This window comes from Oryzias latipes, chromosome 20 (assembly GCF_002234675.1).
Source record: "Oryzias latipes chromosome 20, ASM223467v1".
NCBI classification, from domain to species: Eukaryota; Metazoa; Chordata; class Actinopteri; order Beloniformes; family Adrianichthyidae; genus Oryzias; species Oryzias latipes.
The window spans coordinates 5,074,532-5,098,585 of record NC_019878.2 but is presented as its reverse complement, the minus strand read 5'-3'; the positions used below and the strand labels follow the sequence as shown (position 1 = coordinate 5,098,585).

General features: G+C 41.0%; 2 protein-coding genes across 2 annotated transcripts; one reads left to right on the top strand and one right to left on the bottom strand.

Annotated features, from left to right (window-relative positions):
* Nucleotides 1-780: 780 nt before the first annotated feature.
* Nucleotides 781-16,014, top strand: f3 (coagulation factor III, tissue factor). Its single transcript, XM_004080875.3, has 6 exons — nt 781-906; nt 2,203-2,314; nt 2,632-2,825; nt 7,524-7,705; nt 9,348-9,516; nt 14,281-16,014. Exons 1-6 carry the CDS (start codon nt 852-854, stop codon nt 14,421-14,423), a joined length of 855 nt encoding a protein of 284 aa, XP_004080923.1. The 5' UTR covers nt 781-851; the 3' UTR covers nt 14,424-16,014.
* A 1,017-nt stretch (nt 16,015-17,031) lies between these two features.
* Nucleotides 17,032-22,295, bottom strand: LOC105356640 (sialoadhesin-like). The gene is made up of 6 exons (XM_011488659.3): nt 21,459-22,295; nt 20,220-20,594; nt 19,368-19,670; nt 19,034-19,294; nt 18,766-18,853; nt 17,032-18,683 (listed from the first exon to the last, which is right to left on the bottom strand). The coding sequence occupies exons 1-6, from the start codon at nt 21,544-21,546 to the stop codon at nt 18,656-18,658; spliced, it is 1,143 nt and encodes a 380-aa protein (XP_011486961.2). The 5' UTR covers nt 21,547-22,295; the 3' UTR covers nt 17,032-18,655.
* Between the last annotated feature and the right edge of the window lie 1,759 nt (nt 22,296-24,054).

The window sequence follows — 24,054 nt, the reverse complement described above, 5'->3', positions numbered from 1 at the left end:
ATGATGAATCCAATGGGATGTATCAGAGAAGATCTCTCCAGTTGCGTATTTAAGGTATTTTTTAGCTCTGTGGTCACACGCGCTTTCGTAATTGTGTCAGAACATGAAAGGTTTTTATGACAATAGTTATAAAATAAATAAAGCCTTTTAGCAGAGAGTCTTTGTGGTTTTGAGATGTTGGGGGACCTTTTTTCTGTCTTGTGTGGAACACATGCTTTCAAATGAGATCATGCTTGAAGTGACAGAGGTCAAAGAAGTACTGATGTTTTGATGTTCTCATGGTTTGTTCACAGACTGGAACAATTTCCTAGGGTTTCAGTGCTGTTTTGTATGAGTGGTAGATTTTATTCCAGGCCTTTAGCTCAGGTTCCTCCTGGATGATAAGAAGTTCTCTTGAATTCAGTAGTGCTCCAACCAGCGGCGCCTTGGTGATGTAATCTAATGGACTAGCGAGGCCTACTGTTTTTTTCTTGTATTTTATGTACTGTAAACCTTTAGAACCAGCAACTAGTTAAAAACTCTCATTCTTAGGCAGTTCCTCCATATAAAAGCACATTTAAAATGTGTGTACACATTTTTTAAATACTGTTATTTGTATTAAGAGAAGCTGCTTGATGACAATGTGAGCGCGCGGCGTTCCAGCGCTGTGAGCTCAGATCATCAGGCTTACTGTAACCTCCAGAGACTGCGGCTTCGTGCTGACGTCCTGACCGGACGCTCCTTATTTGGCGCGTCCCGATCAGCGCGTGCGGTGAGGGAGTGACGGAACGGCGCGGAGGGGAAGCTGTCCACTTTAAACGTCCTGCTTTTCAGTCCCGGACAGCAGTTAGACGGAGAGTCTGGATTACAGCATGGCTCCATCAGCGTTCCTCTTCATTGTCTGGGTGCTGGTTCGGTGCGCCTCCGGTGAGTTCTGCGTGGGTCCGTTCGTGGAGTTGAGAGCTGGAGGAGCATCGTTAGTTCTGAAGTGGAGTTTAGTTGCTTTTCTGAGCTTGTGGCACATGTTTCTAGTCTGCTTATGTTTTGATGGTGAACGCGACGTGACAAAACACGTTTGGGATACTTGTACCTGACTTTAGTCAACATACAAACTAAGACGATGTACCTGAAGTCTACTTTTGATATTTTTATCATCTTCTTTCTGCATTCTCAAAAACCTACAGAGGCAACGGACGAATGTCTTGTCATTCCCCTATTAAGTACTATGAAGTAAAATAATACTAATAAGTACAGCTATACTACAAGTATACGTAGTCTACTAAAAGTGAGATAATTTAGTTGAAGTTTATTTTTTATATACTAACTCTCCATATGTTGTAAACCTAAAATGTTCCAATCGGGTTTGAAATAGTTTTCAGTTAGTACATTTCCTACACCAAGTACATGGTCCATAGTAGACTGGCCAACTTATACTCAAGTATACTTAACAAAATTAACTAAAAGTTGACCTGTTTTTGCTAAGGGTACCTAAAGTTCACTATAAATTTACACATTCTTCTCATTTAAAGGGGATTAGTTAAGTAGAGATCTTTTTAATACGTTTCCAGCTATTTTTATATTCTTCTGCATTCTTAAAAATGTGTAGAATCAATCAGTGAATTGTCATTGGCCTCAGCAAAAAGTAGTCAATTTAAGTGTACCGGTACTAGTACAAGTATACTTGGTTTGTACTAAAAGTGAGGTAGAGCCATCTTAATGCTGTATAATCAAAGTGTTTCAATTTAATCTCAAGAAGTATTCTGTTACTTTTTACACTACACATGCATTGTACTATCTGTCCTTATACTCAAGTATACTTAATAAAATAAATTTCAAGTGTACTCTTTCTGCTAAGGGAACGCTTAAAGGTTCAGTGTCAAGGCAGATTAGTTCTTTATCATATCAAGGAAATATTTTCGTCCAAAGACATTAAAAAAGTTGATTTTGAACTCCATCCCCATCATTATAACTGTCATCATCCTCATCATCATCATCTACAGTATGTCTCCTTCATCCCAGACAGAATGAGCAGTAATGAGGCTGACATGTGTGGAACAGCTTAAATCTTGAAACAAGTCAGTGTTTTCCGCTGCCATGTCTAGGAATTTCCGTGTGGGGGTGTGTGTGTGTGGTCATGACTCTGAAGAGTGTAACTCTAGCTTCCAGAAGATCCTTACATGCCTTGTGCTCACTACTTTCCTTTGCATCAACTTGTGGTTGCAGGTTCCTTCCCTCTAGCCCAAAATGTCACTTGGAAGTCCACCAACTTTAAGACGTTGCTTTTCTGGCAGCCCGAACCGTCCTCGGATTACTCTTACACTGTGGAGTTTTCTGCGTGAGTGGGACTCAAAACTTTCTCTTGTCCCTCCATAAATCCCTGATTGTAGTGGAATAAATGATTGCAAAGAAATAAAAAAGATTGAACGACTGAAATGCTTTACTGAGTTTTTGCATTCCTCTGTTAATAACACTATTGTGTAAACATGCAATAAAAAAAAAGATTATAAACTAGATCAGTTCTTATAAAACTCTTTCTTTGGTGATAAAGGTTCTGTGCACACTGTTTTGTCATCTTTGCTCTGTTATCACTTTGTATTTGAATGCTTTTTACTGAGTCACGTTGGCGTGTAACACTTTGTAAAATATTTGCAGGATTGGACAGAACAAACAGAAGTCTCCTCACTGCATTCAGTCCTCTGAAACCTTCTGTGACCTGACCAGCTACCTGACTGATCTGAACGCCTGCTACACGGCCGATGTGCTGTCCGGGCCTCCAAGGGGGGGCACCTCTGACCTCATTGAGTTTCCACACACAACTTCACCGAGATTTTGTCCCTACAGAGACAGTAAGTGTTTTTGCTCTCCGAGCTGTTCAGGTTTAGGTTGTTTGGAGATTAACTACAGAGTTTCATTACAGAGTTATGGTTGAAGAAGAGCTCCAACACGTGACTATGTGTCACAGCAGAATGAAACATTTATGATAAAGAAGAAAAAAGTCATAAGTCACCCTCCCCGGCCAAATGTTCAAACACATGCAATTTATGCTCCGAAAAACACGTTAATTGAGTGGTGTGTTTCCAATCTGAGCTTCAGTCTATTTCTGATGCCTGAATCTCTTTATTGAAACACTGAAGTTTGACCCTGGAAATGTCTACTGCCAAGTTTCTTCTCTCTCAAATCAAGCCAATATCAACAGCTGATTTGATCAAGTTCATCATCTGCAGCACATTCAGTCGGCAAAATGACGGCTTTGGATTGCAATTTAAGTTTCATGATATTTATAATATACAGTGCTCCCTCGTTGCTTCACGGTTCACTTTGCAGTGATATTTTTCAGTAAATGCTTTTTCTTCTGCAATGCACTGTGTTCTGCATTGGGATTGGCTGGAGACCTTGTCAATCAATCTCCTTTGTGCCGTGTCTCCTGTACAGAATGCGTTCATCTACATAAATCTTCTATCGCAATCAGATCATTGTTTTCAGTCTATAAAATTTGACTAATTTTTTGTGAAGGTTTAAACAATGAGTTCAAACAACACAGTTATCTTACTTTCATCTATCACAGATTCTTTTTTAGAACGTAACCTAGTGATAAACAAGGAAACACTGTTTTTTAACTGGTCACATTCTGGAAAAAACATATTAGAAAAGAACAGATGGATTTTTGTCAGAGTACTTCAGTAGCTTTAAGATAAGATAAGATATTCTTTATTGATCCTACGTTGGGGAAATTCAATTGTTACAGCAGTTCAGTGCAAAATAGACAAAAAAGAAGAACAACAGCAATGTGCAAAAAGAATGAAAGGGTATTTAAAATGTGCCGAAAAATGCAAAAGTAATAACATTTAACAACAAGACGAATCTACACCTATATACACTATTACGACATAACATATGTTATACGTAAAATAAAATAAAATTAAGCAAAAGAGAGAATATTCGGATGGGCAATGGATGCATGTTAACCGGTTTGTACATGCATATTTAACCCTTGTGCTATCTTAGATGACCCCACTCTTCCATTGACGTGTTCTCCCTACCATGACAAAGGTGGATAAAGGTGGAAAGATTTCATGTAATCCATGGACACCAGTGAAGATCACAAATCATTGAAGAAAAAAGGTTCAGAGCACTGTCTAGTGGGTCTAGATGACCCAACTCCCAACGTTAAAGTGCCTAGGATAGCACAAGGGATACACACTTGCAAAACCAGTCACTATCAGAAGAGGCACTGAAGTCAATCTCTATGTCAGTATATATAGTGATCATCCATCAGTGGACTAAATCTATTGTTTTCTCCTGTCTGGTTTTTTAATTTATTGAGCTTTATTTAAACTCTCCCAGACAATCTGAATTTGAATAACAGAATAAGACTAATAGTTACACTTGAAGACTAAAGCCATGCTTGTTTAGGTGTTTTACCTTCACATAACATTGTAAAAATATTCCGCCTTTTGTTCTGTAAGTTACTGTGAATTACTACCCACCATTTAGTTTAAGATGTGTTATTCAGAAAATTCCCTTTATTGAAGACATGGTGTTCATGTTAATGCAACCAGTTAGTCGCACATACTTAAAGAATCTCCTGATCAATGATTATTTGTATAGTGACTGGTATCACAGCTGGTACAGCTATGTCTCAGTCTGTCATTGAGTTTGTATTAAACCAAGAAACTGCAGCCAACATCACTTTACCCCTGGTTCTCCATCGCAAAAAAACATAGAAACGGTGATGACAAGACTGAGATAAGGCCCAACCCCTGCCTAAAAAAACAAGCTGACATCAGCACACATGTATGATCTGCACTTCACTTCACATGTATGATCTGAACTTCATCTATTTCCTGTTTTAAGAAAAAATTCTTCAGGGAAAAACACAGCTGTGTCATGGTATAGCCAGCGTCCCTTACCGCGGCCAATCTGTTTACGGAAGGAGTAGAGACCAGAGCCGGACTTGCTTCCCTGGAACTGCACCTGCACGTTCTTTCAGATGTGTGCATGACATAAAATAACGTTTATTTTATTCACTTTATTTTATTTCATGAGTTCAAATCCAAACTCAGCAAGTGGAAGAATTCACTCATCGTAATGGTGCGATATACAGATGAATCAGGTTTACTTGGAAAAACACCAAAGACCGTTGTTTCCCCTTCTTGGACTGTTCTGTACGCACGAACAAAGACAGGAATCCCAACATTAAGGTGAACAAAAAAATATGTTACAGAATGTCTTTAATCTCCCTGGCCACGATCCCATGTTTGATTCCCACCACCCAACAAAGCACAAGCAAGAAGTAACCAGAACATTACAGCACCAGGCAGATATCACACTTAACTGGTTGGAACCAAAGAAAAGATTCACATCATGAACAACACATATGTCAGATGGACCGTAATGAAAGCCAAGAAAAAGAGAAATCATAGGACTGAGCTCAGGAAAGAAAGTGGAGACAGGGACAACATTGTTCCCTCTGTAAGAAGTAAAACATTTGTTTTGTCTTTGTTCAGTTGCAGAAAATTCTCTGCCCCCCATCTACCCACCCACACACACTTTTATATTCAATCAGATTATTTGGTCCAGTGAATACACAAAAGAAGTAATTTATTAACTTTATACCAACTTACAATGAACCTCACCAAAAGCTGGGCTGTTCCTTTATTCAGGTAGACTCGTTTCTATTCAATTTTGACAAGTGTTACTTCACAGATGCTTCTTAAAAATGAAACAGAGTGCTTAACAACAAATAGTCCAATAAGACAGAGATGTCTCTGTAAGCTTAATAATCAAAGTCTCAAAAGCAGATAAATTTTGTACAGTGTGTATTGTAAACAGGTAGCTTTGGTGCAGAGGTAGTGTGTTTAACCTCTGTTTGGAGCATCACAGGTTTATTGATTTTAGTTAAAAACAGCATAATCGTAATTAAAAGTCCACTGGGAAGATTACTACAGACTGCAGGTACACTTTTATTTTGAAGAATTAAAATGGAAAGTATAGTATCGTCTCTCTTCTTTTTGCATTAGTTGTAAAATGCTAGATAAACAGACTGTGTTGATGCTGGTTCAAGCTGCCGATTGTACTGTAAAGGTGAAAAAGAACCCTTAGCAACACTTTAGGTTACCCAATGTGCTGAATTCATGAACTAAAAACGTGGGAAATTCTGCACCGATTAAAAAAAGAAATGCGTTCACATTTTTCTATTATCATTGTTTAAAGTGTTTCGGAAAACTCAAGTTGCTCTGGGCCACATGAGGCCTGCTAGCTGTCATTTGAATAGCCCTGAGCCACAGTCCCACTACCCCCAACGGGGGGGGGGTGACACCGTGATAAATTAATCAAACAATGTCTTTTCTCTTGCCATAAAGTAAAAAAACATCCAGGATTGCATTGACAGGGAATGAAAACTCACACGATGTGCTAAAAAGAATTTGATTTGACCCTTTTCTTTGATCCTACATAACTAGTCTGCACTACCGTGTTTCCAGCTGCACTTTATTTAATAAAGTGGGGACACATCACAGAACTTAGGGGACTTTACAGACTTAGCAGCACAGCTGTTGAAACAAATTTCTAAAAAAAAAGGCTTTAAAGTTCAAATACTGGGAGAGTGTCAGTGTAATAACAACCCGAGGCCTAACAATGTTTGTATCCTTTATTCACCATCACTTCCCCCTTTTTGCTGTTCTGGAAGAGACCATCTGCCCTTTTCCTGATCAGATGAGTAAAACTCACTCCTTTCAGTTTCCAAGCTTGAGAATTTCACACAGGAGCAAACATGTAGCTGACCAAATCCCCATGTCAAACCCCAAAACAGAGAGAAAGCAGAGAAATAGTATGTTTCTATAATCCCTCAAGTGTAAAGGATTGAAGAGAGTTAAATAAAATTCTTATTTAACCAAAACAATTATAGCATTCTTGTTGGAATTTATGTCACAACAAATGTCTGTAGGTCTACTCTGCTCAGTAAAAATGGAACCTTTCTAGTCATTTGTCATTTACTTGGTCAGTGCCTTAGGCTTTTATTGTTTAAAGACCCTCTGCAATGAAAATTGTGTTTCTGGTGTTTTTAACATGTTTTGGTGGCATTTGTCTCATGATGGCAGACATATCTAAAGAAAATTAAGCTCGAAATTGCATTTCTGAGTATTTCCTTATTTAAATCGTTGTGAATGTGGAGCAGATGAAAAAAAATGCTTTTTGAAAAAAAAAGTATACTCGTGACAGAAAATATTTTGGGTGGGCCACAAGCTCACTGCTAAGAGCTCTCAGCAACGAGGAAGGGAATTGGTTGCTACGTGCCAACAGTTCTGCAGTCAACTTGAAGGTAAACTCCAAATGAACTCCTGCCGTTCTGCTGATGCCATAATCAGATTTGAAAAACCACTGGAAACACTTTGACAATATGTCCACAGATGATTGGAGTGGGTCTTTAAAGATAAAGCTAAATACCTCTATTCTGTAGTGACATGTAGGGTATATTTTGACTCTATGACTAATATATATAATATAATATATAATCAATGATCTTCATCATCGTCTTCCTCCAGCGGAGATTGGTCGTCTCGACTTTGAACTGATAAGGAACGAAGATAAGACCAGCACCACACTACAGGTGACAGACCCGCTGACTGCTGTCTTCAAAGATGGACGCCAGCTCAGCATAAGGGATATATTCTCTGATCAGCTGCAGTACAAAGTCACCTACTGGAGGAACCAAAGCACTGGCAAAGTAAGTACCTGCTTCAGGTTAAGGTTAGGGAAGAAGCTATTAAATATTTAGGATGTTTGCAGCCACAATACTAAAGATGATGTAAACAAAAACTTGCAGAGACTTAGAATATACTTCACTGATTCCTTCTGGATGACTCCTTCAGAGAAACTGGATCTCCAGCATCTTAGACACAGCAGACAGTTTTTTCCTGAACACGTCCTTATGGTTGCAGATGGTGGTGTGTAGGGGGAGTGGTCATGGTCGGTGATGTCCAGCACTTTGTCCACTGACTTCCTCCATGCTTCTGTCATCAGAGACCTTAATGCTGACCACAGAGCCGACCTTCCAGATTAGCTCATCCTGTCTGGATGTGTCTTTCTTGGATGTGAACTAGAACACTGCCAACTGGGGGTGTAACGATTCATCAATTTTTTAAAATTATATTCCTATAATATGACCAGATAGATCTGTCTGAGGCAAGTTGTTAAATGAAATAACCTATAACCTTATAAAATTGTTTCAAAATGAAATAGATCTAGAATCTGGAAAACTTCACCTGTGCTGTTCAGCACCCAGGTATTGGTAGGTTTTGGTTTAAGATGTGCTGGATCAATCTTAGTTCATGGAATTGGATCGTTCAAAATGACTATGAATCATATTGTCAACCATAATTATGATATGAATTGAACCGTTGTCAAAAGGAATTGTTACATCCCTTCTGGCAACTATAAACTGTTAAACATCCATAGCAATTTGCTGCAGATGTTGGAAGAGTGTTCTCAGGAACTACTTTCTGTTATTTGTCTTCCTGACCAGCTGGTTGGTTTTAGATGTTCAGTCGGGTTTGTTATCCAGACACAGCCCGAGGTGTTTGTACTTTTCTACAGCCTCCACCTCAGCTCCCTCTTGCAAGATCAGTCGAGATCTTGATCTGAACCGCCTAAAGTCAATGACCAGCTCTGTCTTCTTTGAGGCGTTAAGCTGTTGGTGTTTGTTGTGGTAACAGGCAGCAAAGTCTGAAAGTTCTCTTCTCTGTCACCCCTGCTGCATCCAACATCAGCACCCAACATCAGCATACATGATGTTGGATGCTGATGTTAAACCCCATCCATCATCAACTTTGTCGTCAGCATACTTTTGAATGTGGCACAGTTGTAGCAGTGTACAGGGGCCGGCACAGTGCCCTGTGGGGCTCCGGTGCTGCAGATCACAACCATTCATTCACAGACCAGGCATGTAGCTTTGCATTGGGATGGTAACGCCACTTGCTGACACATGTCTACATAAAGTTTTGAAACAGTTTTCCAAAAAGATAATGTTTTATCATTCAGGACTTGGTCAACCAATGTCAATATCAATGTTTCTTACATTCTTCTTGTTTTACACACAGAAACTATCACAGTTGACTGTAGCACAATAACTGTTTAAATTGAACTTTGCTCTTTGGTAACTAGAAAAGTCTCAGAGCAGAGGAGTCACTTCATGGCCGACTTCACTTAGCAGACAATACCATGAGCAATGACCTATAAAAATAACATCAAAACGTACCTTATCTCAAAAACGCAACTGCTGACAAACAGAACACATTGTCTGATTTTAGGCTCTATGCTTTAGGATCAAGTTTATTGAGAAAGGCAACTTCTTGTCTCGATGTCCTCAGAAAGTGTTGCAGTCTAAGAACAGCAACATAACACTGACTGACCTGGATCGAGGGGAGAGCTACTGCTTTATCATCCAGGCCCTTATCGCTGACCGCAGCCTGGACAACCAATTGGGGGAAATGAGTCAGACCAAGTGCTCCAAAAACGAAAAGCCGTCCATCTTCCAAGGTGAGCTATCCCCACTCCATCATTCACACCAGCATATAAACAGCATCTATGGTTTAGGTTGCTGCACAACTGAGCACACAGGTGTAGGATGGTGATTAGGTTTGGTTGAACTTATTTCTTCAGCTCCTTTAATCTATATTTAGGTCTTTGTTCCTTTTGGTATTAAAGATGGGATGATAGCCTTCACACTGAGTGAAGAACTGTTCCACAGTTTCTTGGTATGCAGCCCCTTGTCCATCACCCTGGGAGACCGTCCTCTCAAATAAACAATTCTTCAGCCTCACAGGTTTTGGTCTGTGAACTGTTAAGTAATCCTAGCAGCTGTGGAGGTGTTTACTTGTGTTTGTTGTAGCTTTTAATGCAGCAGGACAGCCTTAGTTAGAACAGGATCTCTACAGGGCAGCATGGCTGGTCCTAAATGGTCAAATCCATTCCAGCCCTTAGAAACTCTGAGCAGCTCAGCTTTGTTTTCAAGGTTTGGAGAGTTGGATCTCTTAAAGATTGTTAATGTGATAATTGTGAAGAAACACGGTTGAAAGCTGTGATGAAGGACGGGATTTCAAACTAAATCGTGCCAAATCCTTTGGATGCTGTTGAATCCATCAAACTGATTAGTTGAGCTCATGCAGGCTCTGGTCCTTCAGCCTTATTGGAGTTAAGATTCAATATATGATTTCTGGAGATGGGCTGTTTAAAATGAAAGATGTAGATGAAGTCGCTTGACCATTGAATGAGGTTCTGAGCGTTTAAAGAAAGCTGAGACGACTTAAGACATCTGAGACATCCTGCAGGAAAGAGGACGTTAACATTTCTCTAGTTTTTGCTTTATTTTTTTTGCTTTGTAAAATGTTCTTTGAGCATTCTTGAAGAACCTCCATCTCCATCTATCCATCCATTTTCTTAACTCGCTGTTTCACTGGGGCCAATCCAGCTACTGTCGCCAGTCACCAGTCTGGTGCAGGGCCACACTTTCACACTCACATTCACACCTAGAGGTAATCTAGAATCCCCAATGAACCTATGAAGCATGTTGTGGATGTGGGAGGAACCCAGAGAAGCTCCACACATGTAAGAGTAGAGCGTGCAAACTCCACAAAGAAAGGACCCCGCTGGGATTCGAACCAGGGCCGTCTCACTGTGAGGCAGAGCATCCATCCCCTTTCCATAGATTCTTTCTTTGTCATGTTTTTCATCTGATTTGATTCAATTATGATTAAGGGATTTTAATAGAAAAAGCCTTTCATTGAAGTTAATGCAATTATTCACTCAACATCAAGAAATGTGCCGGACATGTGTGAGGTTGTGATGCAGTGGTATAGCGGTCAACCTCTGATAGGAAGGTTGCTTTACCTGCCCTTGTGTCAGTGTTCTTGGGCAAGACACTCATTTCCACACTGCTCCTGGTGATCTGGTTAACACCTTGCAGGTGCGTAAATGTGTTTGTAAAAAAGGGACTTGTGACTGGATAGCGCTTTGGGTCGTAACCCTTGTGCTATCCTAGGCACTTTAACGTTGGGAGTTGGGTCATCTAGACCCACTAGACAGTGCTCTGAACCTTTTTTCTTCAATGATTTGTGATCTTCACTGGTGTCCATGGATTACATGAAATCCTTCCACCTTTATCCACCTTTGTCATGGCAGGGAGAACACGTCAATGTAAGGGTGGGGTCATCTAAGATAGCACAAGGGTTAAAAAAGTGCTATAAGTACATGACACTTATACACCATTTTACATGTGGCTTTAAATACCCTTCCTATGTAACACAGCAACTATGTACATTTAGCGCATATTGCACGGATGAAAATTGACCATATGTGACTATACGTGGAAGACGTGAGACAAGTTGTGGTTCTTCACATAAAATTTTCACAGATGCATCACGAATGAACCACGTTAAAACCACGGAGCAGGCACAAATAAACCACACAAAGAACATGGAATCAACGTGGAACATGAACCGTGTGTGATTATTGTGCTGTTCCTATGCAATTCATCAGGGATTTGTGCGTCAATTACGTACATAAAAGTTATACATCGGTGGTACATGCGTGAAAAGTCTGTTAGACATACGTGAAATGACGTGGAAAGCCTTAAATTTGCATCCCGCAAAAATCACGCGCACTAGCATAAGAGTTACGTAATAATTGTGCATAAACTACGTAAAATACACGTCACATAAATTACGTGTACCACGCATGTATCACGATAGATCAAAATGTCATAGATGGAACATGTGCAGAGTGTACATAGTACAGCCGTAAAATACCCGAGCTGTTAGAGCTGTCAGATTCAGTGAACGGCTGACTGCTGAGAGGATCCACTGTAGTCAAACAGCGCCCTCATGAGGAGAGTCAGAGTTAGACGATTTGGTTTTATTTCTAAAAACTAAAATGTTTACATTTTTTTTGATCACATTAATCTGACAAAAACAGTCTGTTTTCAGTAAACCAGTTATAATTCTTAGCATCTTAAAATCTGGACGATGCATTACATTTTAGTCCAGTCTGTATTTTGGAGGTTTTAGAACTAAATAAGAAGACAAATCTTCATCCTTACTGTGTTTTCCTGCAGGAAGAGCACAGACTGAATGTAAATGCACCAACTGCTCATTTCAAAGTTCTCAAGTGCAATCAGAGGTGTGGTCAGAGACGTTCTTCGCATAGCTGTGATCAATTAGTGCCATGTGGTAAAAAATGTGTTTTTATGAAAGTTCTCCCTCCGGAGACTGTGAGGATCATGCTTTGTCTCACATCTGGGTTGAGTTTTACTACGAGCAAACAGATGTGAGGATGCGGATTCACAGACTGATCCCCAAAACATGGCATTGTTTAGCATTTCTGTTTTTACCCAGCATCCCTTTCCCTTCCACCAGCTCTACATAAGTACTGAGAGATGCAAACACTCATTGTGAGGATATTCTCTGTACAGTATGAAGTACAGAAGCTTTTAGCAAAGTGATGGGTACAATGTTTGTTTATCTGAATTTTTTTTTCATTGTGATTGTTGTTACACTTTATCTTTATCAAGTGTATTTTTAGGGTTATTTATTATCTAACTGCAATGGTAACTAGGTATTTACCCCTTTGAGGGATCAATAACGTTTTATTCTATTCTATTATATTATATTCTAAAGTGCTATAAAAAAAAATTTGATATTGAAAATAAAAAGAAAACACAAACAAACACAACACAACAAAATTGATTCTAATTAAATAGTTTGAAGAAATAGTTTTAGTGTTTCAGTCATATTTCATGTTTTATTTTTATTTTTTGGCTTTTATTTTTTTTAACCTTCATATATTAGAAGGTTAGAAATAAAAGTCTCCAGCTTTGGACCTATGGTAGACAACAGAAGCTGTTTTCTCTTAAAGAGTGGACAGTAATACCTGTTTACAGGTGGAGAGGTTTGACTGAACGTCCTTAAAGGTTTTGCAGCAAAAGTTTAGAGTAACATCATGCTAAAAGGCCAATGACATGCACTTATAGAGCACTTTTCTACAAGGCTCAAAGTGTTTTACAGTCATAAGGCCCATTTAAGGTGGGAACTGATCCTTCAATCAGAGGTTGACAGCTCTATCTCTGCACTGCAACCATGCTGTGTAATGATCTGCATTTTTGTATTAACCCTTGTGCTATCTTCGATGACCCCACCCTTACATTGACGTGTTCTCCCTACCATGACAAAGGTGGATAAAGGTGGAAAGATTTCATGTAATCCATGGACACCAGTGAAGATCACAAATCATTGAAGAAAAAAGGTTCAGAGCACTGTCTAGTGGGTCTAGATGACCCAACTCCCAATGTTAAAGTGCCTAGGATATCACAAGGGTTACGGTGTTTCTTAATTGATTCTAGTGAACAAAAATGAATAAAAGTAAAGGATCTTTACTGATCCATTTTTGGTGGTATTTAATGCATTTGTGCTGCTGACAGTGTCTGACCGACGGACCGGGGAAGAGAAAAAAAAACTAAAGTTTAGTTCACTAAACTAAGCTCTAAAAAAAAAGGATTCCATTTTAAATATAGTCCACAGATTGAGATGGAAAGTATTATGAAAATGAAATTAAGAATTACAAATTTCTTGTGATCAGTTTCTTGTGTTTCTAAAACATGCCTGTTGAAAACAACGGTGTTAGTTTAGACTGTGAGAATTTGCTAGTTGTTCGATTTTTATTTAGGTGTTACTGTCTTCATCTACTACTCTTTTCCTGTCATTGATTTACTGGAACTGGAGTCTGAAAACCTTTGAGGATGGAAAAACTGTAGAGAACATTTTCAGTTTATTGTTATCAAGTGATCCAACAGAGACGTTTATGTTTTGTTTGCTGCTGAAGTTAACAAGTACGTTTCATTCATTCATCTTTTTCCGTTTTATCCCTTTCGCGGTCACGGGGCTGCCGGAGCCTATCCCGGCCACTTGTGGGTGAAGGCAGGGGACACCCTGGACAGGTCGCCAGTCTGTCTTTTTTAAATCATTTTGTTTTTATCTGTTATTGATTTGGATCTCCTGTTCTAAATAAAGGTATAGATAGATATGTGGATAATATATCCGTTCATTTTCTGTCCTTTTCGGGGTCACGGGCTGCCAAAAACTAACCTGGCGTCAGGCTTAGGCGAGGTACACCCAGTTTGCCAGCCTGTTGAAGTGCTGATTTACTACTCATTATTGTAGTACAGTGCAGTCTTTCTTGATTACACCGTCTTTAAATCCATTTCTCTGAATAGAAATCCTCTGACTTGTGGTTGTTTTCCTGTCTTCACAGTGTTTTCCCTGGGAGTCATTGCTGCAGGCGTCCTCCTGTTGCTGCTGCTCGTGGGAACTGTCGTTGGCATCACCCTGGTTTGCTACAGACACAGGAAGAAAGCACTGAGAAGACAAAAGGGATTGCCGCTGCAGAAGATATAGTGTCTGCAGGGGCAGACGGTACTACTGAACCCGAGGCTGCTAGATGTCCAATATTCCAATGTCCAAAAACTGTAATTTTTAGTTTCTGTGAAACTTCCTCTAAATGTTTTTGTTTTGTTGCATTCCAAAAGCTGATGTTAAACTGGTTAGTTTCAGCTGACAGGTACGTTCAGTTCTCCACAGGAGACTTTATTTATTGACTTAATTGTAGACTTGAATGATTGGGGTGTGGGGATTATAGTAGAACAACACTAAATCAGCACATATGTGTGTACCTAATGCTTAATTTACTATATTTTACTGACATTACCGTCATTTATCGCAATTTCATTTGAGAGTTTTAAAAATGTTGAATTCTTGCAGATCTGCTATTTTAGTTTTTGAATGTTGTACATTTCCACCCTTCTTTGACCTGGTTCACATTTTTTACTGTGTTAAACAATGATAAAATAATGGATTGACAACGCTAAATCGATATTATTGATTGGGAAAATTATGTTTTCTTTTTAACAGTTACTGAATTATTTTGGTCAAAGAAAAAAGGCTCAGAGCAACTTAAAAATGTCTTGGAAATGTGCCTTTAGAAAAACCTGCTGCTTTTGAGAAGATTTTTCTTTACATCAATCCAATGAAAGTGGTGCACTGTAAGATATTGGTATTAAAACAGGAAAAGGAAATGCAGGCTCTGCTGTAAAGCTGTAAAGGTACAACACAAGGTGGTTCAAAGAGATGGCACGTCCGCTTTTAGGAGACAAAAGGCTCAAACAGGGATAGATTTACTAAAAGTTGCTTATCACTATGAAATTATTCATAATTAATCTTGTACTTTCATTACCCACATATAACCATTAGAATCGACACACACTGTCACAAACAGACACGGTTGGTTCAAATTTAAGATGCAGCTCTGTGGTAAATCCTAGATTTAATATGCTTTTGTTCTGAAAAGCTGCCCTTCCAGGAAAACTCACAAATAAAACCTTTACTGGAAAAGGAAACTGCATCAGCTGCTGCTGGCTACAATTGTCCTTTGGAAAGCAGATAGAACTCATCCTTCTAAGCTGAGCATCCCAGTAAATCCTAAAAGTTGCCGTCTTAGTCTTCCTGAGCAGAACCAGTAGGAAAAAGGGTAACGCTGTTAAACAATTTGTGTAAAGCTGAGACAGGGGAGCCTACGGTGGCCTGTGAGGCATATCATCATCTGAGATTTTCTGGTATTAAGGGTTCTGAAAGTCCTCCAGAGAAAAGATGCTGACTTTAATGGTGAAGTTTGACTCTTAGAGGGTAAATTTGACCTAGACTTTTTATTAGTAGTAAAACACAAAAACATACTACAGGACAATCATGTTTACCTTTAGTGTTTTTTCACAAATATAAGTGGTAACTTATTGTTAAAATCATCTTTATTTTTTTAATTCTATTAACAACTAAAGTGACAACAATGTATCTGTGATGACTTGTTAAACTGTTTAGAGAACACACGTGAACAAAGGAAGTGGGTTTACCTTTAGCTGAGAAGAACAAGTGTGCTCTCATGTATACACTACTGTTTTCATACTTTTTTTTAAATAAAGTTACATGTTCTAACTAATTATGTTTGTATCTGTATGTTTCGCACATTCTAAAGTTCATTCGGTTTAAGAATTTTAATAGCTCAATTTTCCTTTTCAGCTTCCTGCCTGGGACCTATAGGGCCTTGGTTTCCTGCTAGCTTATCTAATGTCAACATCCAGGCTGCAGTTAAAGGTGGCCTGGGGTCTTTTATGGTTTTTGTTGAGTTGTGCTAACCCTTCAAAGGTTAAAAAAATAAAAATAAAAACCTACTGTTAATTCTGGTTTATTCCTGGGTTTCGACTCATGGCTGTTTAGTGTCTAGCTCAGGGGTGAGTAAACGTTTGGACTTGTGGGCCACAAAGGGTTCTAAAATTTGATAGAAGGGCCAAACAAGGAGCAGATGAGCAGAGTAATCCACTTTATAGGAGAAGGAAACAGCATGTAATCTGAATCTGAAGTATGAAAACATACTTTAAAAAAATCATGTGGTGTTTGAATGATCGGAAAAATGTGTGAGTGTGTGTTTGCTGCATGTGTGGTGCCAACATGCAGTATGTGGTGCCTAAAGGAAGGGTAAAAAGTGGAGGGTGGACCGGTGAGACCGGATGTTTCACCGTGCCCCCCTCCACCAGAAGTGGTCTTCTTTTGACTCTGGAAGGGTATCCATTTTTCTTGTACCTGGTTTTGTACAAACAGTGTGAATGAAGTCCCAAAATCCTCCCCCTGATTTGGTTTACATTCTACATTTTCATGACAATATTTTCTTTCCCCCCACCCTCTGTGACTTTAAGATGCATGAGCTCAAGACTCTTCCTATGTACTACTCTGATGTTCGAGTACATGTATTCATATCACTTTCAAGATTTGGTATATTATAACATCCTCTAGTAAACTGTCCCCATGATGAATGCTGACTTTTGTCAGAGCTGGTCCATGAGCTGTTGAAGGCCCGTGTTCTCCTTCAAGTCGGTGTCTTCTGTCCAAGCTACATTGTGTTGAGATACTGCAGGGGGCAATGACCTGTTCTGGTGAGTTCCTGTTGCACGCCTCTTTTTCTTTTTGTGTGTTAAAGTGTAAGAGAAACATCAATTCAGTTTTCCCTTTAGCTTTTATTCAGCACATTTAGTGGCTCGTGTAACAAGAGTACAAAACATGTGACTTGGCTCTATTTTCTATTCTTTAACACTTTCCTCAATAAGAGCGTAAAAAAACATTTAATAATTGACACAGGTCTAAATTTCTGTTCTAAAAATCTATTGGCAGAACAAATCTTATTAAAAATTCATTAAAAAAGTTGACTTTTAAGGGCTCGGATGTCTGTTAAGTTAGAATGCTGGGCTCTTCAACATGACATCAACTCTTCTGTCCTCCCATCTGATCAACCGCAACTTAAACATGCAGCAGCAGCAGCAGCCTTTAACTTTGATTACTGATGAGTGTAGAATTTGTTCCATTACATTGCTTGTGGTGTAGGTGTACATACAAATTAATTTAAAAAAATCACGTTACACTATTTGAAAAAGAGAATTTAGGTTAATGGACTATTGCCAGAACATGACCTGGACAATGGCATCATAGAGATGTACATTTGGATGAATGTTGCTAATTTCAGCACAAAGCTTTGTGAACGTTAAGCCTCTCACAACAAGGATACAAAGATAAAATGTAGGATTTTGAGACCAGTGTTTTGGAAAGAAATGAGTTGCTTTTGTGTGTAATAGATGTAAAATTACTTTTACACTTTATTTGTAACATTTTCATTTCTTGATAAAAGAAAAAAACATTATATTTACTGTATTCCATCCCAAGCCTATCCCAGTCAGTGCAGGTCATTGCAAGGCCACACAGACAAACAACTACACACACTCACAGTTACAACTAGGGACAATTTCGATGAAGGTAGAAAAAAGCTATATAAGTATACGCCATTTACCAAAGTAAGACTCACCAATCGAACTAAAGCCTCAGTCCCATGCACCGAACATGGTTTGATCTGGATGAGTGTTGCGGGTTTTTGGGTTGTCCGAGCCAGTGAAGGGTAGTAGAGAGGACCAGCCGTATTTTAAGGGGAGTGCAGGTGTATCTTGCACTTCCCTCCCTGGAGGCTTGTGTGGTTACCTTAAGGGACGCCAAGCAAAGGGAACCTATAATTGTGGTGCCCTCCCCACTAACCCCGGGCAAGTGTCGCACGCATGTGTATGCACGTGATACTTAAGTGCCTGTAGGCCGTCCATTGGATGCCCATTAAAACTGTGCTCTGATTGTCTACTTTCCAGATTTCTAACAGCCAGCATGCAAGGAATCCGTGCATGTGTGGGTTTTCTCTGAGCACTCTGACTTTCTCCCAAAGTCCAAAAAAACATGCTTCATAAGTTAATTTGTGTCTCTGAATTGCCCCTCGGTGTGCATGTGAGTGTGTATATATTTGTGGCTCTGCAAAAGACTGTTGACCTGTTCGGGGTGAAGCCCGCCTTCACCCGACAGTAGCTGAGTTGGCTCCGGCGACCCCATGACCCCGAAAGGGATTCAATAGCTTCTGGAAATGGATGGATGCTCTTTAATGTGTTCCTTTGAGATAAGATCACACCAAATCCTAGACAGCAGTTGTCCAGGCTATTAATGCTTGACCTTTTAACCCACAAGGGTATTTAGTTTGGTTTTCAGTTCATTTCCTCAGGTTAGCCGGATCTTCTTGATGAAAAGATGCTAAAAGAAAACAAAAGGACAAAATCTCCATAAATTATTGAACACTAAACATGAATATTAGTTAAACTACTGTTTGTCTCACCATTGAAAGATGATGAGTGTATTGTAGAGAATTATGATTGCCAGGATCTTCAGGGAAACACGGATAACAATCCAGAACTCTAGATTATCTGTAAGACAGCACGTTGTTTTTTAATGTTTTTGCTCTAAATCAATAACCTTTAATAAACTGTTTGAAGATTCTAACAAAAAAAGAAAATCATACCTTTGTAAAACACTTTTTTTTCCCCTCTGGAGCTAAGAAAATCTTTAATTTTTGGATCTCAAAAGAGTCAAATTTTATAATTTACCTGCAGTGTTTAGATCAATCTTTGGGGACGTTTGGTTCCCCAGATCATTTGTAGCCACACAGTAATAAACTCCTCCTCCCGTGACATTCAGGCTGTAAGATTCTCCTTCAGCTACTTTCACATCTCCATCTTTGCTGCTCCAGAACCAGCTGAAGTTGATGACAGCAGGCCTGGCTCTGCTGGAACAGGTCATCGTCACCCAGCTACCTGCTGACACTACAGCTGCTGGACTGATAGATGCTGAGGTGTTCTTAGGAGCATCTAAGGAAAAGGACACACAGAAACTTTATTCATCAGAAGCAGCTGAAGTGTGATGTGCTGACAGATCAATTACATGAAACACCGAGAGTCATGTGTGTCTCTGCTGTCTTTGGTGGTCCTTCATTCACAGGATATCTGGCAGAACAGATGATGATTAAGCCATCATGAGTGTCTGACAGAATGACGATCTTCTTGATTTTAGTCGTAAAGCTTCCATCCGTGTTTTTCGCCGTTTTTCCCTGAGAGTCTGGTTGGAGATTCCAGGTGAGTTCAGGAGGGGAGTCAGGACAGGGAGTGGGAGCCGAGCAGGTGATGGAGACAGACGCCCCCTCCTTTAGATCAGATGGGATTTCAATGCTGGGACTCTGAGGAGAATCTGTGCTTCCACATCAAACACGCAAAATACACACACAAAATAAACTTAATAAACTTTAGTCAGTAAGATCGTCTACTGTCTTTGTCAAATTATGCATTCAACTCTTTCCAAATGTACAGTAGCAATCCTAGCTTACAGCTCCTCACAACCCTAACCTAAAATTATTGATGCAACAAGCAGGGTGAGCAATTTTGGAGCCATTCAGCTGTACAGGTTTGATCCAGATTCCAGCTCAGATGGGAAAAACAAAGATGTTCGTGGGTCTATTTGTCTGACGGTGGTCGCATCAGAATGGAGCAGAGCAGGAGACTCTGGATTGTCATAGCAACTGCAAAATGTCTGCTACAATCTTTTTCAAACTGTGTTTTCTTTTCATCTGCTCCTGATTAACCACAGTCTGAATAAAGAAATACTCAGAAATGCAAATTTAAACTTATTTTTCTTTACAAATGTCTTTCATCATGAGAAAAATGCCACAAAAACATGTTCAAAACACAATTTACATTGGAACAGGTCTTTAACAATTTATAAAAGCTATAACTTTCTTACCTGTAACTATTATTTGTACCGGATCACAGTTAGCTATTGCATCCAATGTCTTACTCTTAATTCGGAAGAAATATATGTTTGGAGGAATCTTTTCTAGATGAGAAAACTGAGTGGTGCAGTCTTCTTCTTTCAGGTTTCCAAGAATCTTCCTCTTACTTTGGTTTGTTGTTTCATTGCTGCTAACAAGCTTTGGATGATAGGAAAGTGAATAACTTCTGATCCACAGTCCGAGGATTCCTTCCTTTTCCTCCAAGTCTTTTTCTAGTTTCACAGTGAAATTGCATGGGACTATCAGACAGGATCCACTCAAGGCTTTTATCTTCTTTGGTGCAGAGATGGAAAGATGTGAAGGTAAATTACAATCAGCCAAAACTCCTATAATGATCAAAATAATGTGAATGAGAATCAGTTGCAAGAATTTGTCAAAATGTGTTTATATGGCAAATCTTAATGCAACTGATGTAGATACATTATAGCAATGAACAAAATTAAACACATGATAAGAAAGTTTTACAACACAGGAAGGACTGAGTGGACTTTATTCTAGTTCCACATCTGAAAGGTCTTTAATTTTTGGTTTAATGTCAGCGTGTTTTCTCCAACTATTTTTTTTCTATTGTAAAATCCTTCTCAGGGGTCTTGTATTTATGATGATGCGGTTTTGAGCTAAAATCAAAAAGCCTGTGTTCGCTTTCTAGGACATTGTATGTGTGGACATCAGCAAGATCTCATTGGAAATCCGCTTTTGGGGTTGGACTGTTGGCGCAGAAGTTAGCCAAGCTAATTTCCCAGCATGTTTGTTTACATCTTTGTTTACATTCTCTCTCCCACTGCCAACAAGTGCCTCACAAGCCCAAGCTAACAGCAGCGTAGCAAAAAACGGCGAGCAAATTGGAGCTATCCAGCCGCACAGTTTAGAGCAGATGGCAGCTCAGGCGAGGAAAATAAAGATGTTAATGGATCTTTTTGTTTACAAGTGGAGGCTTTAGAATTAGAGCAGAGAAAGCCAGATTTAGCAATTTCTCATACCAACAGATAAAACCAAAAATCTTAGAACAAACACTTAATAAAATAAGTGGACACCTGGTAAGACACCTGTTAGTGCTAGAGTTGCAAAGATGTCATGAAGGGGATATCAGTTCTCTTGTTAACATGTTTTCTTCAATGACCTCACATTAAAAATGAAAAATAGAAAGATCTGAAAAGCAGGTAAATAATTTAGAAAAAAAAGTAGCTCACCTGAAAAACAGATGGAACTCAGTAACATAGAGTAACACAGCGCAACAACAGACAGAGCTGCCATTAAACCGCTACAAGCATTCTTCATCTCTCTGTGGAAGTATAAGAAAAAGGTTCCAAGGTTTTTATTAAAACTGCTCTTAAATAAAGCAGACAGCGCTGGAACTGCAGGAAGCAAACCGGAATTTGGAGATTAATTATATGTGCAAATGTTTTTTCATAAACTTTTTACACAAGGAGTAGCCTACACTACAATTTCACCTTGAAAAACAAAAAATCAATTTGAGCATTATTAAGAAAAAAATTAAAAACAACAAATATCTGTATAAAAAACAAGATTTTTCTCACCAGAGCAACAGAGAAATAATGTTGTTCTTGAATTTTCTTTTCAGGTTTTTTTTTTAAACAAACAATCAGCAGCTACTGAGACAAAATCCTCTACGTCTTTACCCGTTTGTCAAGAAGAAGCTTTTTGCCTTGGGCTACAACCTTCCAGCTTTGAAAGTGTCAAATATGAGGTCATCCTTTTGGTTTTGAGCTCATCAGGGTCGGGTGTTTGTGGTTTTCACATGTCTCTCTGTCAGCACTTAAAATAAGCTTTCAGTTTGCTTCACACTTCAATAAGGAGAGATCTTGAAAGTGTGCCCTTTGTCTTTGGCGGTTGGGCTCAAGGCAGGAGCCGTGTTGCATGTTTGTGATGACCTCAGACCAAGTGAAGAGACCCCAGAGCCCAGATAATGATGATGAATAAGGCCAGAATCAAGGAGTCAGAAGGGGAGAACGGGGCAAAGGTGGGGAAAACGTGGGCGAAGGTGGGGAGAACGGGGCGAAGGTGGGGAGAACGGGGCGAAAGCGGGGCGAAAGTGGGGACAACGGGGTGAAAGTGGGGAGAACGGGGCGAAAGTGGGGAGAACGGGGCAACGGTGGGGAGAACAGGGCGAAAGTGGGGAGAACAGGGCGAAAGTGGGGAGAACAGGGCAAAAGTGGGGAGAACGGGGCAACGGTGGGGAGAACGGGGCAAAGGTGGGGAGAACGGGGCGAAGGTGGGGAGAACGGGGCGAAGGTGGGGAGAACGGGGTGAAAGTGGGGAGAATAGGGCGAAAGTGGGGAGAACGGGGCAAAGGTGGGGAGAACGGGGCAAAGGTGGGGAGAAGGGGGCGAAAGTGGGGAGAACGGGGCAACGGTGGGGAGAACGGGGCAAAGGTGGGGAGAAGGGGGCGAAAGTGGGGAGAACGGGGCAAAGGTGGGGAGAACGGGGCAACGGTGGGGAGAAGGGGTCGAAAGTGGGGAGAACGGGGCAACGGTGGGGAGAACGGGGCAAAGGTGGGGAGAAGGGGGCGAAAGTGGGGAGAACGGGGCAACGGTGGGGAGAACGGGGTGAAGGTGGGGAGAACGGGACGAAAGTGGGGAGAACGGGGCAAAGGTGGGGAGAACAGGACGAAAGTGGGGAGAACGGGGCAACGGTGGGGAGAACGGGGTGAAGGTGGGGAGAACGGGACGAAAGTGGGGAGAACGGGGCAAAGGTGGGGAGAACGGGACGAAAGTGGGGAGAACGGGGCAACGGTGGGGAGAACAGGGTGAAGGTGGGGAGAACGGGACGAAAGTGGGGAGAACGGGGCAACGGTGGGGAGAACGGGTTAAAGGTGGGGAGAACGGGTCGAAAGTGGGGAGAACGGGGCAAAGGTGGGGAGAACGGGATGAAAGTGGGGAGAACGGGGCAAAAGTGGGGAGAACGGGGCAAAGGTGGGGAGAACGGGATGAAAGTGGGGAGAACGGGGCAAAGGTGGGGAGAACAGGACGAAAGTGGGGAGAACGGGGCAACGGTGGGGAGAACGGGGTGAAGGTGGGGAGAACGGGACGAAAGTGGGGAGAACGGGGCAAAGGTGGGGAGAACGGGATGAAAGTGGGGAGAACAGGGCAAAGGTGGGGAGAACGGGATGAAAGTGGGGAGAACGGGGCAAAAGTGGGGAGAACGGGGCAAAGGTGGGGAGAACGGGGCAAAAGTGGGGAGAACAGGGCAAAGGTGGGGAGAACGGGATGAAAGTGGGGAGAACGGGGCAAAGGTGGGGAGAACAGGACGAAAGTGGGGAGAACGGGGCAACGGTGGGGAGAACGGGGTGAAGGTGGGGAGAACGGGACGAAAGTGGGGAGAATAGGGCGAAAGTGGGGAGAACGGGGCAACGGTGGGGAGAAGGGGGCGAAGGTGGGGAGAACGGGGCGAAGGTGGGGAGAACGGGGCGAAAGCGGGGCGAAAGTGGGGAGAACGGGGCAAAAGTGGGGAGAACGGGGCAACGGTGGGGAGAACGGGGCGAAGGTGGGGAGAACGGGGCGAAAGTGGGGAGAACGGGGCAACGGTGGGGAGAACGGGGCGAAGGTGGGGAGAACGGGGCGAAAGTGGGGAGAACAGGGCGAAAGTGGGGAGAACAGGGCGAAAGTGGGGAGAACGGGGCAACGGTGGGGAGAACGGGGCAAAGGTGGGGAGAACGGGGCGAAGGTGGGGAGAACGGGGCGAAGGTGGGGAGAACGGGGTGAAAGTGGGGAGAATAGGGCGAAAGTGGGGAGAACGGGGCAACGGTGGGGAGAAGGGGTCGAAAGT

Coding starts and splice junctions, on each gene's coding strand:
- f3 (XM_004080875.3), top strand. CDS start 852: ATGGCTCCATCAGCGTTCCTCTTCATTGTCTGGGTGCTGGTTCGGTGC. Junction 907..2,202: donor GCTGGTTCGGTGCGCCTCCG/GTGAGTTCTGCG, acceptor TTGTGGTTGCAG/GTTCCTTCCCTCTAGCCCAA. Junction 9,517..14,280: donor AAAGCCGTCCATCTTCCAAG/GTGAGCTATCCC, acceptor CTGTCTTCACAG/TGTTTTCCCTGGGAGTCATT.
- LOC105356640 (XM_011488659.3), bottom strand. CDS start 21,546: ATGAAGAATGCTTGTAGCGGTTTAATGGCAGCTCTGTCTGTTGTTGCG. Junction 19,671..20,219: donor GGTACAAATAATAGTTACAG/GTAAGAAAGTTA, acceptor GTGGAAGCACAG/ATTCTCCTCAGAGTCCCAGC. Junction 19,295..19,367: donor CATGACTCTCGGTGTTTCAT/GTAATTGATCTG, acceptor CCTTTTCCTTAG/ATGCTCCTAAGAACACCTCA.